Source organism: Hirundo rustica, chromosome 13 (genome assembly GCF_015227805.2).
Source record: "Hirundo rustica isolate bHirRus1 chromosome 13, bHirRus1.pri.v3, whole genome shotgun sequence".
Taxonomy (NCBI): Eukaryota; Metazoa; Chordata; class Aves; order Passeriformes; family Hirundinidae; genus Hirundo; species Hirundo rustica.
This window is the reverse complement of record NC_053462.1, coordinates 9,702,428-9,723,798: the sequence shown is the minus strand read 5'-3', so window position 1 is coordinate 9,723,798 and position 21,371 is coordinate 9,702,428. Positions and strand designations below refer to the sequence as shown.

General features: G+C 38.6%; 1 protein-coding gene across 5 annotated transcripts in view; it reads left to right on the top strand.

The window, feature by feature from the left end:
- The window catches only part of FBN1 (fibrillin 1), a 147,007-nt gene that overhangs the window by 82,768 nt on the left and 42,868 nt on the right, over nucleotides 1-21,371 (top strand). For all 5 annotated transcript variants that reach the window (XR_005702942.2, XR_005702941.2, XM_040076977.1 and 2 more), the window contains 15 exons: nucleotides 2,022-2,075; nucleotides 2,932-3,057; nucleotides 4,903-5,028; nucleotides 5,471-5,590; nucleotides 6,535-6,672; nucleotides 7,666-7,716; nucleotides 10,285-10,410; nucleotides 11,209-11,433; nucleotides 12,588-12,713; nucleotides 12,806-12,934; nucleotides 13,389-13,514; nucleotides 13,643-13,768; nucleotides 14,524-14,646; nucleotides 18,272-18,397; nucleotides 19,195-19,320. Coding sequence is in view for 3 of the 5 variants with exons in the window: in XM_040076977.1 (XP_039932911.1) it covers nucleotides 2,022-2,075; nucleotides 2,932-3,057; nucleotides 4,903-5,028; nucleotides 5,471-5,590; nucleotides 6,535-6,672; nucleotides 7,666-7,716; nucleotides 10,285-10,410; nucleotides 11,209-11,433; nucleotides 12,588-12,713; nucleotides 12,806-12,934; nucleotides 13,389-13,514; nucleotides 13,643-13,768; nucleotides 14,524-14,646; nucleotides 18,272-18,397; nucleotides 19,195-19,320 (1,848 nt within the window). In the remaining 2 variants the exon portion in view is untranslated. The remainder of the gene's footprint in view (nucleotides 1-2,021; nucleotides 2,076-2,931; nucleotides 3,058-4,902; nucleotides 5,029-5,470; nucleotides 5,591-6,534; nucleotides 6,673-7,665; nucleotides 7,717-10,284; nucleotides 10,411-11,208; nucleotides 11,434-12,587; nucleotides 12,714-12,805; nucleotides 12,935-13,388; nucleotides 13,515-13,642; nucleotides 13,769-14,523; nucleotides 14,647-18,271; nucleotides 18,398-19,194; nucleotides 19,321-21,371) is intronic.

Here is a 21,371-nt window from a genome sequence, read left to right as displayed (position 1 = left end):
AGATTTGTTATGTTACATTAAAAACAAACAGGACATTTTCAGACCACAAACCGTATTTTGGTAGATGTAGATAACAGAAAATATAAATTTTAACTCAAGTTATTAATGGAAAAAACTTGATTAATTCATAGGTTCAAATCCTTATGTACACCTGCCAGTCAGATGTTTCCTGCATGACTCCTGTATTCTTCAAATGATCTGAAGCAGCTTACTCAGGACCTTACCTTTGGGTAGTCAATGCACAGACAAATGTGCAGTTCAGTAACCTGAGTCTGTCACTGAAATCCCCACCAAGTGAAGTTGTCTGGGACATAACATAACTTTTTTCTGGAAAGAAAGCAATCCTAACCAGTCCAATGGGCAGAAGTCTTTTAGGAAAACTCTCCTTCCAACAAGACTCTGCTGACAAAGTCCTTGCTGTGAAGCCAGTAGATTAGAGACCTTGGTTTCATGGAGGTAACTGACTGCAGGGAGCTGGTTTGAAACATCGATTTACCCTGTGCTTCTTGTCATTGCACATAAAGTATACCATTTGACATGTAGTTCAAAAGCATGTCATACTACCATGCTATTTGCTCTGTAGGCAAAAACAATTCTAGATTTATTTTTTAAAATCTGTTCTAAGTGATAGCTTTATGAAAGCATTTGGGAGCCAAATCCAGTTGGAACAAATTAGGCTGGTCGAGCTGATGTGAGCTCTTCAGCAGGAACTTGCTGATGACCCTTTTATAACTTGGTGCATCATTTAGAATAACAGAACACCAAGGACATGTTAGTGAAAGTAAAGAGCTTTTCCAGCAGCCTCTGGAGATGTTAGTGAGCTCTTCTTATTGTACAGTAGAGCTGAAATCTTCTACAAATACTGGACTCTGTATCATTGACTTCTGAGTTATGTTTGATTAACTTTATTGGAACATTTACAGGAGTGTAAGCTATTTCTCCTGTGTTGTTTTGTTGACCTCTTCAATTCTCAAAAAAAAAAGACCATCCCGTGTAGGGCAAAGTGTAGCATTTCTTTGGGCTTTTAGTGGGGGAGAGAAGGAGAAGATTTCTTAAAGAAGCATCATATCAGAGAGACTGAAAAATATTCCTGAAAGGAAGACCCCTGTGCTCCTCAGAGGCAACTTGCAGGAGCTCCTGCCATTCTGGGCTAAATTTGTTGATGCATGTTTAGAGCAGGTCTGCTTTCACATACCGTGACGGTGATTATTTGATTCAGGCAAGGGTACATATTAATTTGCTGGTTGTTTTAATAGTGGGAGATGAGTTGCATGGGATTCTCTCAAAGAGAACACAGCTATTTCCATAAGTATTTTTAATATTTATTCATTTTTAGCAGTGTAAGTATTTTGGCTGTTATTATAATGCAAATAATGCAAATATATATTATAATGCAAATTATATATTCTGTATATTGAAAAATGTTGACCTATATGGCAATAATTAATACTGGCTCTCAGTTAATGCTATTAATTGTCCTGAACTCAAAGGAAGAACTTGAACCCAGCAGTAAGTGGGAAATTTGAGAAGCTTAGACACATATTTTAATTTTATTTATTATTAAGAATAAGATATCCTTGATCTACTGTGAAGTCATGAGGACACTCCTGCTAAATGGAGTTAAATACGGGGCAGATTTATAGGAAAAATTGTTCTGTTTCCTGGTCTCTTTGAACATATACCTTGGGCAAGGACTTGGACATAAAGTTCTGGAGAATCTTGCTGTGAATATTTTATGGTTCGTTTATGTAGGAGGACCAGCATGAAGTTTATGTCTATTCTTAAATGCCACAGTTCATCATGTGAAGTTTTTACTCATCCATCTTCAGAAGCAGATTCAGACCCAGAATCTGCTAAAATGCTTCACAGGTTCAGAATACTGTGAGGATATTAATGTTTTCAGAAGAATTGGAAGGCATATTACTTCTTTCGAATAATTAATTGCCGTACTGTAAATGCTGATGCTGAAAGCAATGAGCTAAGAAAGAATATTCCAGTAAGTTTTTAAATATTTTTTCCAGCTGAATATCAGGCTCTGTGTAGCAGTGGAACTGGCATGACTGCAGGAGGAAATGGTAAGATCACCTAATGTAATTCAAATTTATATATAGCACTTTTGTCTGAAAGTGTTACCTTGATATCCTTGATTTGTTAGCCGCACTGGTGGGGCTGGTGACAGAAGAGAACGGGAGAAAGGCTTAGGGTGAAATGAATGGAGCATGGAGTTTCAGAATCATGCCATTTCACCAGTGGGGCCTCTCTGGATTACATCATGGAGTGGATCTAAGTGCCATTATAAAATAATGACAAATTGATGAGAAGTGTCATTACCTACGTGACTTTATATGTAAGTCATATTTGCATATTTCAGGTGAAATCATCCTGAAGAATAAAGCCATATTGAACACTGAGCTTACTCATGCTTTCATCTGTCAAAATAGTCCAGGGTTTGTTTAACTACAGAGAAGGAAATGATTACACTTTTGTAGTCATAGAACTGTGAAACTGCAAACTCTTAAGTCAGCCAATGCTCACTAGTAGATTTGCTGGCAGTAGATAGGGAAAAGCACTCAGAAAGGAGGGATATTAATGCTTTGGCAAGTGATGCCATCTGGAAATGCTATGAATCAGGAGATACAGGGAGTATTAGTACATGGGCCTCTCTAAATCTAATCTCTGATCTCTGGTTTAATTGTAGTTCTTACCTACAGTTGAAAGTTTCTTAAATGACCCTGGGATAGAGATAAATCAATGAAAAAGAGATGCTTTTTTTCTTGAGTGTGAATTTCCTAATCAGAACGACATAATTATAAATATGGAGCAGCCAATGTTAATGATACTGAAACTGTGTTTTTCTAGTTTGGAGAATTAACCCCTACAAGCCCTCAACAACTGCTGCTCTGATGTTTGGGTTTTTTTACCTTTATGTAGATATTAATGAGTGCTTATTGGATCCTGATCTCTGTCCAAATGGAAGGTGCGAGAATCTGCATGGAACATACAAATGTTACTGTGACCCTGGATATGAAGTGGACTCAACTGGGAAAAACTGCATTGGTATGAAATGTCTTATCCTCAAAGATTTATAAAGAATCATCATATCCTTTCTCAAACTCTGTTGGCTGAACTATCCAAATCTGTACTTCCAGTCTTTTATGAAATAGAGGCCACAGCCTTCTCTTGAGCATGACTGATCTGACCAGTGTACAGCGTTCTGATGAAGTCTGACCAGTGCCTTGTATAGTCATATAGTCAGAAATTCTCCATTTCCCCGTGGAATATCCTGCCTAAACTGAATCTAGAGTGCATTAGTCTTTTCCCAAGTATGTGTTATACTGTGGGATCAAAGTCAACCTCTAATTGGGAGTTACATCCAGAGTTTACTCACTAGCCTTCAGCTGATGAGTTCTGGTTTCTAGCATGTTATTTTTACTGGTCCCTAATTGCAAAGTTTTGAAAGTTGGTGATTATATTTCATCTTATTTTTCTTGTCCGTGTTGTCAAGATTAATTTAGCCTTGCCTGATTCTCTGTATTGGTAATAACTTACAGCTTAGTGTTGTCCACAGTTTTTGATTAAATTAATTTTTTACTTCTGCATTATAAAGAATATTTTATAGGACCAGTCCCAAGTCTGATCCCTGAAAGGGTTTCTAATATGCTCACTTCATCATGATTATTCTCTTTTTCAATATATCCTACTGTAATCTCTCCTTTGTCCAGCTCTGGAACCACCTTAAAATTCTTAAATTCCTTTCTATTATCTCCAGCTTACAATTTTATTTGGGTTCTGTATTCTCTACTTAAACTTAAATAGCTTAAGTCATGGGTGTTATCCCAGTCTAAACTATCCATTATCTTAAAAAAAACCACCAAAAAACAAAACCAAAACCCAGCTTGATCTTTCTTAGATAAAAATCACACTGTAATTCATCCCATTTTCCCTTTTGCTTCTTTGGCTTTAATTATCCGTGTCCTATTCCAGTGTTTGCTTGTAGCTGATGGCATCTCTTCTCCCCATCCATCTGTGAGTTTTCCAGATGCTCCCCAGCCCACCCTGTCGTAGCCCACATCCATGCTCCATCACAGCTGTTTCCCATTCTCCCGTAATGTTCCACCTGGCCCTCTCTCAATTTTTCTGAACTCCTGTGAAGCTTCCCACATGGTCTGTTTTATTCTGCAAGTCTCCTTCTTTTCCTAGCACTTTTGCTGTTCCCAGCTGCTGCACCGACCCTCTGAGTCTTCCCAACTTCTCTCAACACTTTCTGAAGCCTCTCTGACGTAGCCAATTGTTCCCGTCTGCTCTTTGGGTCTCTCCTGGTCTTCACCTGCTATTCATGGCCCATTGCCACTTTCTTGCAGCTTCTCCCTAATGACCACAGTTCTTCCAAAGATGTCCTCAGGGTTCTTAAATTTAGCTCTAGCAATTCTATTTAAATTTTTCATCTCTGAAGCAACTGTAGACTTACATTAGCCTTGTTAACTACAGCATCTAAGACAGTTCAGAGCCAGCTTGGAAGACATGGTGATTGAAAGACCAGGATGATCAGCAAACCTTTTCAAACCAACCCTCTTTTTGTTTCTTCCATGACTGTGGATGCTGCTGTGCAGTGACTCTGGGACTGCATAGACCTAATCCACAATAAAGGCAGGATGAGAGTGAGATTCCTAGCTTTATTTTGAACTGTGGAGTCGCTGTCACTTACTATGAATATGTGAGGAAAGTACAGGCTCTTGTGCAAACCTGTTTCTACAAAATTAATCCAGTATTTGTATTCCACATGCACCACATCCCCCTGCCCTATTTGTCTCCTCTGAAAAGTGGCTGTTGGAAGGGAAATTTTGTCCTGATTTCTATTCCAGAAATGTTTTATTTCTTAAAAGGTCTTTACTTTCATTGTAGATATTGATGAATGTGCACTGAACATGCTGCTTTGTGACAATGGGCAATGCAGAAATACCCCTGGAAGTTTCACCTGCACCTGTCCAAAAGGATTTGTATACACTCCTGATCTAAAAACATGTGAAGGTAATTCGTAACACACCATTTCATCCTAGTTTTATTCATTTGGATTGTTCTCAGATTGTGCCAGAAATAATTTGAAACTTCATGAGGATATAATGTGTAAAACTGAAAAAACCCCACCATAAATAAATTCTGTGGGGAAGTAGGAAAATGAGGAGGGAGAGACAAGGCCAAAATGAAATTATTAGATAACCTCATGGAATAGTCTCATGGAAAGGGCTCCTAGTTTGAACTCCTTTTGAGCCACAGACAGTTCTAATGTGTTAGTGTGTCTTTGGGACACATGCATCGTTAGTCTGTTGTGAAGGGTTTCATAACAGAAAAGGGGAATATCAGCAGGACTGATTATCAGGAAAGCTTCGTCCCCTTTTTCCTAAACTGACGAGAGCCATATGTATTTTTGCTAATGCTTTCTGGCACTAATAGCAGTGTGTTTCTTTTGTAGATATTGATGAATGTGAATCTAACCCCTGTGTTAATGGAGTGTGCAAAAACACACCAGGTTCTTTTGTTTGTGAGTGTTCTCCTGAAAGTACTTTGGATCCAACCAGGACCATCTGCATAGGTATTTATTCCTCTGACGATTTTATATTTGCTGGTTAAAAATGTCCAGTGACATGCAAACGTTGTACACCAGGTTAAGAAAATGCTTTAAAATAACTTGTGTAGATTAATTTAGTGGAAAACATAACAGAAACAATATTAAAAAGTGCTTGTTTTCACCATTACTATGGAGCCATAAAGTCCACTTGGGAGCTTGGTGTGCTTTCATGTCAAATTTGAAAGAGAGGTAAAAATTTTTTCTAACCTACACAGAAGTGCTAGGACTAGTACTTCAGGTCTGTGCTCACCTCCTTAATTTCTCCTGTAATAAGGTGAACACGTTCTAATTAGGATCTGCTCTCTGGAAAGAATTTTGTATTTGAGATGGAGCATGAACAAGTTATGCACTGTCCAGACCAACCCAAGAGCATCCATGGACAATGCTGTGACTCAGATACTCTCATAATTTCCTTTCTTGCCTGTTCTGTTTGGACAGTAATTTCTAGCACTTTTCTAGTCAGTGAGGAGAACTGTAGGGCTACAGCTGTCTGATCCTTAGCTATCTCCTGCCACTCCCTATATGGGAAGATACCCCAACTGGGGGATCTAGTAAAATAATGGAAGATGGAGCAAGGGTTCATATCTACTCTGTTCTTCCGCATGTGACCCTAATCTGAGTCATAATCAATACAGGGACTCAAATCTTGAATGGTATTGACATGCTCCCTGTTAAGGACAGTAACATAAACTAGGATTTGCAAGAGCTCTGTGCTGGGATAATTTCAGGCTGTAGTTCAGCATAGAGAAGGTTAAATTAAGAGATTTTAAAATAAATTTCGCTCTGATGTGGTAAATTATAGTGAAAGGATGATTCTTTTTCATGGTTGAATTCACATGTGTTTGTAAATACAGTAGTGCATAATGCAAGAGAATCTCCATGAAATTGTATTGTTTTTTTCCAAACAGAAACTGTCAAGGGTACCTGTTGGCAGAACATAGTCAACGGAAGGTGTGAAATAAATATCAATGGAGCAACTCTGAAGTCCCAGTGCTGTTCCTCACTCGGTGCTGCTTGGGGAAGCCCATGTACACCATGTGAACGAGGTAATGCTGTTAATTTTCCTCAGGAACCTGGGACTTCTCCTCCTCTGAGGCTGGTCCAGATCATTGTGATAGAAGTTGGGCACAGGCTAGACAAATAACTTTACTTATTCTGTTATCAAGCAGTAATTCCTTATTCAGTCCCAGAAAAGAGAAGTCTTAATATTTGAGAGGTAGCATATAGCTATAGAAGGTCCTAACTGGATTTTACAGTAAATATTTTACAAGTTTGAGCACTGAAGGGAAGGGACCACACCTACAGTCTGTAATGGGCAGGCTTACTTTAGCATGGTTTGTCATAATTAGCGATTTGGAGTTCCCAACGATGTAGCAATAAATGCATGTTCCCCAGAGATCCCAAGGAAATGTTCACAACAAATGGATCTTTGGTGTGGTAATGAAGGGAGGAGAGGGAGTAGCCCTTGTTATTGTACTCTGTAGATTAACTGATGACCTGGAGAATCGTACAGTTGATCAAAAAAAATGAGTTGAGGTCGCTGCATATTCATTTGATAATTTTACTGAACTGTGGGATGAGCTGGGAACCCAGGGATAAGCTGATGAATGCAGAAATGTGTGTGGGTTATTTCTATATCCTGAAAGCTGCTAGTTTGCTCAAATCTTTGGTTAATTTAGTTCTGTGTATTTAAACAGAATTCATCCTCATTCACCCATGGTTAATAGGGTTGTAATGTGCTGTGATCAAGTGAAATGAATTAATTGGTTCAAATGAAACAGAAATCATAACCATTTTTAGGCTAGCTAGCTGAGACACATGGGAAGCAAAAGAGGATAAAGGCTGACCCTCTATATAGTTTATATAGTTGCTCATCTTATCTCTTTATTATTTCAGAAAATACTGGGATACTGTCTAAGCACTCAGACTTCTCATAGCAATAAACTAGATAATGTTTCACATGATCAGTTTTGCACAATAAATTAATGGTGAGTTTTGGACTGTAGTATTCTGAAATTTCACTTTTGTTTGTTTTACAGACCCAATATGTCAAAAGGGATATTCAAGAATAAGAGGAACATTGTGTGAAGGTATTTATTGTTGCCTTAAAATAAATCAGAGCTTGAATTAAAAATGCCAGTGTTTTGATTTAAGTGGTTAATTTAGCGTAGAGGAACACGATGCCAAGTTCTTACCTTGTGTTGTTCCACTGACTTCATTAGAGTTATGTCAGCAATGAACTTGGTTTCAGTTTGTTTAACATTCCTGAATACTCACAGTTTATCTCAAAGTACACACTTGCAAATACAATGTCTACCAGTATAAGGAGGTGGCTCTCTCTTCAAATACTGTTAACTGAGTAACCTGTTTTTACAAATGATGTGTCTTATATATACTACAGAACGTGGCATAAGAAGTACAGTGGTATGATAAGCCATTACTATGCTTTAGAAAAAGAATGTTCAAAGGCTGTAGTTCACACTAGTTTTCATTTTTTTCCCTAACTTTGGCTTTCTCCCGTATGACATTATATGAAATCTTACAAATTCCAAAATGTATTTTCACTGTCCTAGTAAACAAACAAACACAAAGCCGTCAGGACCCACTTATACTTTGGTTAAGGAAAAGGTTAATATTTTAAATGTGTAGTTTATTGCTTGGTATGAGATGACTCTATACTATTCTGTGAGAATTGAAGGTCCCACCCTATTTCATCTCTATTTGAATTGAATTGAACCCCTGGAAAAGTACTGCATATTTACATAATATGCAGAAGCTCAGAGAGTCTCAAACTGCTGTGGGTCATCCTGACTGACAACATCTGACATGACACTGCAGTTAAAATATTTTTTAAAAATTACTCCCATATGTAGCTTCCATAAAGAAACATTGTTTTTTTCCCTAAAAAAAAAAAAAAAAAAAAAAAGAGAGAGAGAGAGAGAAAAGAGGAACACCCTCACACATACTCTTTGCTTTCCAAATGATGACTGAATACCTTGGCACGTCTGTGCTGCAGACCCACTGTACATAACTTATCTGACCTCAGCAACAGTTTTTGGAGTGTGTAAGTGAAAGAAAAGAGGGAAAAAAAAAAAAGAAAAAAGAAAAAAAAAGTGGGCCCACCTATCTCTCTTCACAAGGAAAGTCTTAGAACGTTTTCAACACTGCTGGGATGGAAAGTTTATCCTTCCAAGATACAGACATAACTGTTTTCAGCATTTCCTTTACCAGCACATTGGATTACATCTATTACATGCTTTAATCTTTCTCATTTCTATGGCACCTGGATAGCCCCAGGTTTTTCAGAGTAGTTTCCGTTCCTTGTAACCTTACTGAAGCCTTACTTGGTTTTCAACCAATGTAAGCATTTCTCAAGACAGGGAAAGGTCTCTAGGAAATTTACGGGCAAGTTAGAGACAGAAGTAAGCTTAGTTCCCAAAAGGTGGTGGTCAGTTCTCCCCTACACAGCCCATGTAAAATGAGTAATAGATCTTGTGCAAGGAAATAAGCAAACTAAATTGGCAGCATTCCTCTCATTTACGGGTGAGCCCTGGAGTTGTCAGCTGCAATATTGCTCACAGGCTGTGAACAGTGTTTCAGTGGTTTCTAATAATCCACTGGCTTTACTTCATGCCTTCCAGTCAATTTACAATATCTGTTCAAGGGCAGAGGCCACTGATTTGCCCCCCAGCGTTTATCCTCCATCGTGCTCCATGAGGCTGGAGAGATGCAGTCTCTTTGCACCAGGAGTTTTGTCTGGAGGCCTAACCAGCCCAACCTTCCCACTTCTTGGTTACTTATACATGAATATTCATCTACAGATTGCCAGTCGTTCTTTTTCTATTTCTTGTTTTTATCCTCTCCTGTCCTAAAAATTGTCACGCTTCATCTTGGAGCATGTTTAATGCTGGAAGTTTTTCCCAAAGGCAGTTGTGAAGCATATGCTTTCCACAAAGGACATGGCTGGGAGGACCTCACACTTAGATTACTAAACATTTATTTAAGCTCAGCCAAGCGAATGCATATGATCAATTTATCCTTACCCAAAAGTGCTAAATTTGCCTTTTAAATATAGAAATATGGTTTTTACTTAACAAAATTAAAGTCTGCGTGTAGTTGTAAGGAGGTTATTTTAATATATATAAAGTTGCTAATTGCTGACAAGGCCATAGGGCCAGATTTCAAATGGTATGGTAGTTTCCAGACATACAGATAGTGAAAATTTTCAAAAATCTTTTAAAAATTACTGAATCTCGTTGGAATAATGCATAATGTTATTTTGCACTTACTTTGGTCTTTCTTTGCCCATTTGCTTCAAATATCTGGCCCACAGTGAGTATGAAAATGGATATAGTTTTTAAACACCCCTCCCTTTTCTGTTACTTTTGAATTTAAGTTCAGTATCTGTAGGAATAGCTAATAGCAACATGTATTATTTCTGATCATCAGCAGTTTTTTGTAATTAATTGGATCTGGCTGACTTGCTGTGGGAATTGTAAATGGTTTGAATTTTTTCAGGCTATGTAGACTGATGTGGTTTTTTATTTTATCCTAAAAACATTACAATGTTATTATTTTTTTTATATTTCTGCTAATTTATTCGTGTTTAGCATGCTAGTGATTACTCTTACTCACTTCTTTTTTTTTTTCTTTCATAGATGTTAATGAATGTGAGGTGTTTCCTGGAGTCTGTACAAATGGGCAGTGTGTCAATACCTTGGGATCGTTTGTTTGCCAGTGCCCCAACGGAATGACTTTAGATGCTTCTGGACGGACTTGTCTTGGTAGGTGTTAATCCCATTTATAGGTCTACTAGGGAAGAGCAGACCTATGCAGTGCCAGCAGTTGAACTGCGTGTTTTCTAACAAGAAAGGAAAAATATGTTTGCCCATTTTTCAAATGGAATTAGTCAGGAACACGAACTTATTTCACCTGGAATAGGAACAGGTTCCAATGGTAGTAGCTAAAGCCCATCACCATCTGCTAGCTGGTGAATAGCATTGATTTAGTTCCAGATTGTTCATCTGACAAATCCCTACGGATCATCCATGCTCTTAGCACTCTTCATCTGCAGCCCCACTGAAACCACCTTCCACAAAGGCTGGAAAAGCAGAGGCCACACCACTGTGGGCTGGGACTTGGCCACGCCATGCACCTTGATGGAGTGTGCAACAGAATATCCAAGTTTTGTGTGCTGTCCACCCAAAGCACTTTTGTCCATTTGTGACAGTAATGCTCAAGATTTGCCTCTGAACAAGGCATAGCTTGTAGTAATCAAAAGGCCTTATATAAGTATGGCAAGCTGCAATGTTTAAAATCCTTTTCTCATCCAAAATTTACTTCACGTGTTGAGCACCATTTTTCAGAGTGGTGCTTTAAACTTGCTTCATCTGTTAATTTCTGAGTTTAGCGTTAATATTTTGCTGTTAGGAATTACGCAGTGAGCTTAGTACGCTCCTCTGAGTCCACAAAAACGTGGAGCAAGCTGTCCTGTGAAGGGATTTAAGAATAAAAATTCCCCTGCAGAGAACTAAATCTTCTCTTTCTTTCTCAACGTGTGATTTTGTTAAATTGCCCAACAGACATTCGCTTGGAGAGCTGCTACCTGCGGCACGAGGACGAGCAGTGCACGTCCCAGATCCCAGGCCGGCACCGCATGGACGCCTGCTGCTGCTCCGTGGGGGCAGCCTGGGGCTACGAGTGCGAGGAGTGTCCTCTCAGGGGAACTCCCGAGTTTGAAGCTCTTTGCCCAAGGGGACCTGGGTTCTCTACCAAGATAGAGATAAGTGGGAAGCCTTTCTCTAAAGGTATGTGGTCTGTTTGTGGTTAGTTGCCGGCAAATCCTGATGGCTTCTGCTTTTACCCTTCCATCAGACAGCTCCTCTGGGTTTGAAAATTCTGGTGGTAGGCACTTCACTCACCCTGAGGCACATTTGAAAATCCAGTTAGATTTCATGGCAACTGGAACCCAAATAAAATACCAGAGAATTTTAGTTTGTGTTAGAGACCATTAAATACCATATAATACTGCAGCCTCAAAACACAGAATTTGTGTATCTCACTAGAGAGGTTAAATTGTGCCTGACTTTGCCTCCTGGCATCTCATAGTACAAGAACTGGAACGATCTGGGCAGTCAGCTTTGGATGTATTGAAAGAGCAATCCTTTCTTGTGAAGGGTGCAATAACTTTAATTCTAATGTGAAACAATGAAGAAATGGTGAATAATTTTGGGAATTTCTTGTGAAGCTACTTGGAGAAGTAGAGGAAATAACTTCCAGGATGATGGTTCAAATCAGAGAATTTTATTTACAGTAAACCAAGTCATGGTTGGTAAACTTCCAGCATTAAATGGGAATCACACAGTGACACCCCAGCACCATGTGTTGAAAGCTGTCTTTCCAGGGTCACCAGTGAGGTTAAGCTGGGCGATGTCAGAAGTTACCCAAAAATGAAACACAAAGTCTGAAATGAGGGGAATATATATATATGAATTACAATTGCTGTTGTTAGTTTCAGCCTTGTTTTATAAACAGTTACTAAGCCATTAATTATCCGTGAAGAAAAGTGACATATGCTTTTATTTATGCATTATGTTTTCTGTGACTCATGGAAGTCACATTTCTTTCTCAGAAATCAGAAGATAGAGTGCTTCTTTTGAAAGCTGTCTTTGCCTTGATCCTCTGTCCACTGAAACCTTCCTGAGCTGCAGATCAGATCCTGCAGGACAAAGGGGAGACTAATATCATTCTGTATTAGAAAGCGTTCTCAGCGATTCCAGCACAGTGTCTACACTCTCGGTTAGGGGGAAGTCACTATCAGTTTCTGTAGTGTAGTCTAATTTTCTCACAAGAAGGGGTAACTGCCATGAAAAAGGATGAGCTCTGATGTCAGCATTGCTCTTTTGTGCTCTGTTTGCGTATGCAATGGTAACATCATATGTCCGCACCATCTCATTTTCAGACATCAATGAATGCAAAATGTTCCCCAGCCTTTGTACCCATGGAAAATGCAGAAATACCATTGGCAGTTTTAAGTGTAGATGTGACAGTGGATTTGCCCTGGATTCTGAAGAGAGGAACTGCACAGGTAAACTGCACGGATATCTTTCTCACAGCTTTGAATTGAAAAGGGAAAATGGAACTCCTTTGAAAATGCTGTGAATGTGTTTTGTCTTACAGATATCGATGAATGCCGCATCTCTCCTGATCTTTGTGGCCAAGGCATCTGTGTCAATACTCCTGGAGACTTTGAGTGTGAATGTTTTGAAGGCTATGAAAGTGGATTTATGATGATGAAAAACTGCATGGGTATGTTTTTAATAGACTTTAGATGTGCAATAGTGTGCTATGTGCTATACATGGTTTATTTGGGGTTTTTTTTTTAAGGTTTGATTGTGCTTGGATTTACATCTCTCTCATTTTGTGAGCCTTATTAGAGCTAACTTTAAATGTGAACTTGCTGTTTTTGCAAGTTGCTAAAGCATATATAAGCAAGGGACAGGATAATAGGATGTTAAATTTATCCCTACAATCCCCATTTTCCTAAGTGGGACACCACCCTGAACTTTGAAGTTAAGGTAAATTAAAATTTAGAAGAAGCCTTTTAAAATTTATTTTCTTTTTCTAACTCCATAATGGTGCGAGGGATGACTGGCTCTAGGACAGGCTGCAGGGATCAAGGCAGACGGTGCTGTGATGGGTGAGGGGCTGTGGTGAGGGAAGTGCTGACCCTGCACTGATTTGCATCCCTTTCTCCCCACAGACATCGATGAGTGCCAGCGCAATCCCCTTCTCTGCCGAGGAGGCACCTGCATCAACACAGAGGGAAGTTTTCGGTGTGATTGCCCTCCAGGCCACCAGATATCACCAAATATCTCTGCATGTGTAGGTGAGACAAGCAGGCAAAATCAAGATTGTGCACAGCATTTTGTACCTCTCTTGTGCTGGTCATTTACAGTGTTCGCTTTAGTATCATTTTCAGGATGAAAATGTGTTCCTATTTTTCTTTTGCAACAGACATTAATGAATGTGAGCTGAGCACCAACCTGTGCCGAAACGGCCGTTGTGTCAACCTGATTGGAAAGTATCAGTGCGCTTGCAACCCTGGATATCAGTCCACACAGGACAAGCTATACTGTATTGGTAAGGACAGAATCCACACAGGAGCTCTAGCAAACAGGGAAGATAAAACACACAGAATTCCTTCGGTTTAGTAGATATATAAAGTAATTTTTACCCATGAACGAAAAAATCTGTTACGGTTCGTCAAAATAGTATGCAAAATCTCCAACACATGCACATTCATTTTCAAGAGAAATGAATGAAGTTATGGCAGTACTACACTTAGCTGAGTAACAGATTATTTTCTCTCGTAAATCAACCATGATGCATAAAATCACATACTATTTTAAATGCCCCAAGACTTCAGACTTTGACGATTAAGAGGGAGTAAATTGTTAGATTAGTTATATATTTAATTAAAAATCATCATTCCTGCTGGACCATGAAATAGAATCATGGGATTCAATTGCATACATTCATTCTCTTGTGCCATGGAAAAATCCTCTGGCTTTAATTCTGCCAAGTAATTTTTTATCTTGATCTTTACAAAAACTTTGTTGCCCCTCATGATCCCATGGTAACTCAGTGCTATTTCTACATGTAGGAGAAGCACAGAAGTATTTGTATATGCAGTCAGGGGTCATCTCTTTCCATCCCTGGTTTGCCTGAATCCATCCCAGTGCCTGCCTTTGCAAACACTCGAATGGCAGTGTGCAAACACCAAGTGTAGATTCTGGATTGGTGGAGTATGGGAAAGCTGACTCGAAGTGTGTCCTTGAAATGTGCTTTAAAGTAAAAAGTATTGTGGGTTTTAACTGTAATTTTCTCCTTTTTAGATATTGATGAGTGCCAAATAATGAATGGTGGCTGTGAGGACTTCTGTACAAACTCAGAGGGCAGCTATGAATGTAGCTGTAAACAAGGCTTTGCACTCATGCCAGACCACAGGACATGCACTGGTAAGGGGGATTTTTGGGACTTTTCTGCTTAAAGGGTTTATTTCAATAGTTTAAAAATGAACCTTCTTTTTAAGGTTAAAGCTATTGTAACAAATACACCATTAAAAAAGAAAATAAATGGAAAGTGAAGTTCTTTTTCTGAAGTAAATACCTCCAAAATATTGGAATTGGGCAACTGTAGAAAGAAGTGCTTTGAAGGGAATTGGTTCTTCATGATTTCTGAAAGTGTATGAGTTGATTCCGATTTTAATAAAAAATCTTTGGTTTTTTCAGTAGGAGATAAATTTTTCCCCTTAAGGTATTGTAGTAGATCCAAATCCAAAACAGGTTTACGACCATTAAAAAAATTATCGTGAACATAAGCCAAAATGCTGTGCATGTGTATTGTACGGTTATGTTGGAGAGAGTATAGACAGAGACACTAGAAAAGAAGCTGATTGTTCTGTTCTGTGGTTTTGTGGTATCTGCTCTTAAGCAAGAAAGAAAATTTGTATTTTTAATTCTTTGTTTAGTCAAGTGCAAGTATGCTGCATTAATTCAGAGCTGAATGACTTGCAGAGAAATTGAAATCTGAATAGTATGACTCTTTCTTAGAAAACAGATCTTTTGCAGTCTTAAAAGGGTTTCTGAGAAAATTTTCAGAGCTCTTATGGCCGGGTGTTCTCCTTTGGGAGTCTGGGAGTCATAATCCCAGGAAGTGAATTGTACTTGGTGATTTCCACATAGGTTACTGGAAAGATAATTCTACCCTACTTTTCTTGTACTTGCTTCACACCCACTGGCCTGATGAGGCATGTGAATATTTGCCAGCTGTTTGCCAATTCCATCCAAGAGCTCCTTGAACAGCAAGAGAATTCTAACAGGGTTAATCCCTTGGAATAGAATTGCCTTTATAGTTGAACAAATGCAGAGTTTTCCATACTGGATTATTAGAGCGCTCACATTTAGAATTTGTAAATATTTATCGACCTTGAACCAGGGTCTCAATTACCCTAAGGCCACTCACTACCATTCCAGAAGACAAAAGAGCCCCAAAGCACAGGAAAATGTAGCTTTCCCCCAGAAAGCTTTCCATCAGAAAGATGTAAAGTAGCCAGCCTTCAGCAAGTATCAGACTCTCTCTCAAAGAAAGAATTCAACTAGAAAAAGTGCAGATTTGATTGACCCTGAAAACCTAAAATATTGAGATTAGAAGTAGTTTGCTTTAGCTCAAGTTTCTAGAAGAGGCAAGCTTTTACAAAAACCTGCCCAAACATTGGTGTTTGGGGCACTTTTTTGATGCAAAAATAAAACCAATTGATCGAAATTGTGCCTCAGCCAGAATCTAAACCCAGAGAGAGGATTAGAGTGACGTGAGAGGGAAGGGAGGAGGGGGGAAGCAGAGTCCCTGAGCCACTCTTCTGTTTTCATCTTCTTGATTTGACTCGGACCAAATGACCCAAATGTGCTCTTGGACAGTCTTTGGGATCTCAAGTCTGCTGGCTAGAAACTGTTCTGTCCTTGCTCCCCCTTATCCTTTGCCACCCCAACATATCTCTAAACCCCAAACCAGAAGAGATCATTTACAACAGCTTCCTGCATATTAAACTAAAATTTTGGAATGAGAAACGATCATCTTTCTGTCTCCAAGTCAAAATGCAGGCATCTGCATTTGCTGTGGAGAAGGGATGGGTTCTCTGTGGTTTGCCCACACATTAACCTGATCCTAAACAAATCCATAGAAGTTTGTAGTCAGATCTTACTTTAGTTGTGAATTTCTATGTATCTATTTCTACATATCCAGCCTTGACTCTGAAAAACAGAATTTCCTTCACAGGCCAGCTGTAATAACTATTAGCTATTCATTTTCATACTCTCCTCTAATAAGGAGTTGAGTGCAGTAGCCACACATAAAAAGGTTTAAATAGCAGAAACACCAGACATCTTTGAATGTCAAGTCAAATCTAAGAAAATACTCAGAGATGTGAGGGGTCACCTTCACTACCCTATTAGTATTGAAAACACTTCTTCCTTCTCTTGAAAAGATGTTATTTACATACGTAAACAACTGGTGAATATTCAAAATCCACATTCTAAAGTTTTGCCTCTGCCCAAACTAATAAGAATAAAAATATTCTGTGACATTTGCTTTCATGGCACTAAATATCTGGTTTTACACTGTTAGATGTTTGTGCAAGGTACAAGATAAAATAGGACTGTGACCTTCAGTTGTGAAACACCTATTTTACATTTTCAGTTTTCTCTGTGTGTGAACATGTCTTTTATCTTTAACATCACACAAAGCTGGAAGCCATCACAGAATATATTTCCTGATAATTGACCTGGTAAGAATGCTCTGCAGTTCAGTAGTAGGTCATGTTTGAATTGGTGAGGTTATGCATAAATAATCAGCTCAATTAGGAGAAACAACAGGTTCTTTGTCAGCTGATTTTCCCTCAACTGTGAAATCGGTACAGTGGCAGGTTCGTAAATAAAGTGCTTTTTTTCTGTCATTATTATTCCCATTTCGAGAGCTTAAATTTGCATGTTAATTCAAATTCCATTCCAAATTAACATTTTCAGGCTAATGTCCATGCCAAGATTATTTGCTTGTTAAGATAAATAGGGACTGGTCAGCCTTCTTCCTTGCAGAAGTTGTGTATCCACACAAGCACTAGCTGCCACACAAGCACTAGCTGCTAGAAATACAGCAGAATAATGAACAAAATATTTTAAATTAATGTGAGTTCATTTTCTGCAGCTGCATAATTACTGCAATCCACAATAGACTGCTCTGATAATGAGTTACACCCTTTCTCTTGGAGAGGATTCCTGAATCTTGTCCTTTTTGTGCTGATTTTTTTCCCATGGTATCACTAGTCAGAGATTCTGATTTTTGCTCTTGCTGGTCTGTGTTGGTGCTGACACAGGAAGATTCTAGGGATTTTTACAAGGAACACTAGCATAACTCCAGGGGCTCTGAAAGATTCCAGAACTTAGCATGGCTGCCTTAATATAATAAAGTATCTGCTTCTGAAGCTTGGCTCCAATCAGTGATGGCAATTTTATCAATTGAGAAAAAAACTTTTCATCCTATAGGATGAAAATATGGCTGGCCTGGCCAGTCAGCTGAAATGCTAAATAAGACCATAAAAATCTTAGTGAAATAAATGTATGTACTATAATTATTCCCATCATGAATTCAACTGTTTCCAGTTTGTCACCACCCTTGAGATCTGTAGAGGTATTTTGCATGTATCGTGACTTTTTTAGGATATGTAAAGTTTAATATTTTTGACACTGAATTTGACTTCAGAACTTCCAGCAATGATGGAATGTATCCAAGAATGCCCAATTATATGTGGCCTTGTGGTGTGACAGAGGTTCCGTTGGAGTTGTTTTCTCTGAAGGAGAAGCTGGTTCCTGTTCCTCCCACTTGAGTCAGAAGGGAATGTTTTGCTACTGACTTTAGCTGGAGACAAGGAGCTTACTCATCAGGAGTACAATTTTGCAATGTACTCCTCAGTTATTTACATGGATTCAATCTTCACCATGTTTATCAGAGCATTAAAATACTTACTTGCCATGATGATGGTTCATTGCATTGGATAAAGGTAACATATTTTAATCTGATCTTCCCCTGTAGATATTGATGAGTGTGAAGACAACCCTAACATCTGTGATGGAGGCCAGTGTACAAACATCCCAGGAGAATACAGGTGTCTCTGCTATGATGGATTCATGGCATCTGAGGACATGAAGACTTGCATAGGTAAGTGAAAGTACATACATTCCAATCTGCATTAAACATGGAAAAAAAATATTAAGGCACCCTTTCCAAGTAGACAGACAATGATATTTGACGAGTATCACTCTTATGTCCTATTTTGATCACCTGATCACAGAAGCAGCCCTATTGCACAAATGCAAATGTGATCTTCTGTATATCCCTGTAGATTTATAGCATTGCATTTTTGGGTGCTCCTCCAATGAGGTTTTTTTGCAGTTTAGATAAAAGAGTGCTTGCAGAAAGGAAGTGGATGATGCTGTGGAAAATTTCTAGCAAGATAAATCACCAGTGCTGATTTAAACTTATCCCTGAGACAAGACTATGTGGAAGTGTTGTACCTTGGTAGAACAGAGTCGTGAAACAGAGTATCTCCAAAACCACATTTTCACATTTTAATCTAAAATCTTGAGTGTATTTCAAGAGAAATGTCTGACAAAACTAGACAATGCAAGCATGCATGCATATATAAATTTATAGACACATATATGTAGAAATTATCAATAATCATAGTCATTCTTTGGATAATGTACTGCACCTTAGTGTCTATTTTTAGGAAAAGCTGGCATTAAAGGTAAGTTAATGCAGATATGGTAACATAACACTGTTACCCCAGGTCTCAAAATGTATGCTTGTATGCTCAGTAAAGAATAACTACTATAAGCAGCTTTTTCTTTGCAAATCTAGACCTATATTTGTATCAAAATTCATATCTAAAAAGATTTTTCCAGTTACTTTCTAAGAATTTTATTTAATAAATCCTAATTCATGGGGTTTTTTAGATGTTAATGAGTGTGATCTGCATCCAAACATCTGTCTGAGTGGAACCTGTGAGAATACAAAAGGCTCATTTATCTGTCACTGTGATATGGGATATTCAGGCAAGAAAGGCACAACTGGCTGCACAGGTAAGTTTTAAAGCTTAATTATTAATTTTTATTTAAACTCATGAGTCTGCTTTTCTGGTGTTTAGAACCTCCTCTCACTGTGCTTCTTTCCACTTACTTGTGCTCTTATTTTACTTCTCATCCAAATTTGCTGAGCTTGTGTTCTGCTAAACTTCTGTGGTACAGCATTCAGCCTGCTGCTGCTTATTCTGAAACAAGTGGAGAAAAGATTGGGATCCAAACTGGGTGTGTTCCTGCACAGTTGTTCATCCAAGAGAACAGAAAATGCCATTCTCTCTAACTTGACAAACTCCTGAGGATCTCAGTGCATTTGGATTAGTTAATTGTATACTATGCAAGAAAATAATGGGTATCTGTTCAAAGTATTATTTGGCAGACACAGATGGCTTGAAATATGTGCTAAAATATATTTTCAGTTTTTGCAAAGTGTCGACAATACGGTTACACAACTACATTCTATTAGCTGAATCAGAATTTGCTTTATTTCATGTATTGCCAGCAAACAGAAATGAGATTCAAATATACAGGCTCTGAGGGCATGATATTAATAATCCAAGTGCTGGTGTCTCAAGCCAAGGTGTTGAGAGTCTTAGGCTTTGCCCAAATATGAATGCAAACATATGTTTAATATAATTTTTAATGTGGACTTAGAGTAAACACATTTCTGGCAATGTCATTGAGACACGCTTTTATTCTTAGTCTGCCCTTATTGTACAGATTTAATAATATTTTTTTTTAGTGCCCCAAATATATGAAGCTGTTTTTTTACAGATCTCACAGAAAAATCTGAGAGCTGGGGTTGTATTTTGCATATTGGACTATGGATGCATAATTGTGCATTAGTAACAGCTGCCTTTGACTTACAGAGGAACTGATCTAAATCCAAGAAATCCCTAATTGTACCCTGTAGACCAATATTTCTGTGTTCTTTGTTTCTGTGCTAAATTATATGAAGATCTTCAGAGTTCTAGACCTGAAAGCCCTCACAGTGCTCAGTTACACATGGTGCAGCTATCAGTCCCAGCCTTAGGAGTAGGCAGGGAAGATGAAGCAGTGAGTTGAAGGCAAAAGACAGAGAAAGGTCCTGGAGGCAGGGGAGGAATCTGAGGTATGGCTTCTGGAGAAGTGCCTGGAAGTAGCCACCATTTTGGCATCATGTGATTCCAGGTAGTGGCAAATGTCCCAAGCAATATTTTTTTGTCAAAGGAGAGGCCAGGAAATCCCTCTGTCCTGGTCCCAGCCAAGCCCTGACCTGTGGAAGGACACTGTCTGTCATGAGGGCTTCTCCCACTTCCTTACACATTTTTAACCTTTCCTGCTGCTTTTGTCTGCATGCCAGTATTTCAGAGAGGATGGCATTCACCAGGAAAAACAGCAGAACTCCTTAATTCCAACAGATACTATAGAGGGGCTTGGTGATTTGAAAGAGCCCAGTGGTCTAAGACGAAAAGGTGAAGTATCAGTTATGCTGATACAGCTGAGATGGGACCATACTCAAATAATGAATTTTTATTTTGGTTTAAATAAGAAAGCCGAAAGCAAAACAGGAAATTCCTAGATTGGTTTCTTAATGAAAAAACTGGATACAGATCCCATAGTGACTACACAGTGCAGGTTCTCACATTCTGGTTTTTAAAATGTCTGATTTACTGCTGGAGATCTTGAATTCCCCATTTCTTGTTTGCACAGTATTAGAGCAGAGTTGAAGTTCTCAAGCTCAGGTACTGCAGACCGTGAGAACATCCTTCAGTACTTCTTCTGGAAGGACCTGCCAACAGCACCTTGACCCCAGCATTCAGTTCTTGTCTGACAGACAGATCAAAAGCATCCACAATTTTTAGGAATTCCCATGGTAAAAAATGTTACAAAAACGTGTACAGCACTTTGAATGGGAAATCCTCTGTTTCATGAGAATGAGTAAATCATGTCTTTGGGTTCCATTCCAGTTTTGTCTAAATATTTCAGCTCCCTTGTCATTACTGAGTGTTTCCACTTTAACAAATAAACTTGTTTTTTCTCCCCAATCATTTAACAGGATTCAGAATCCACCC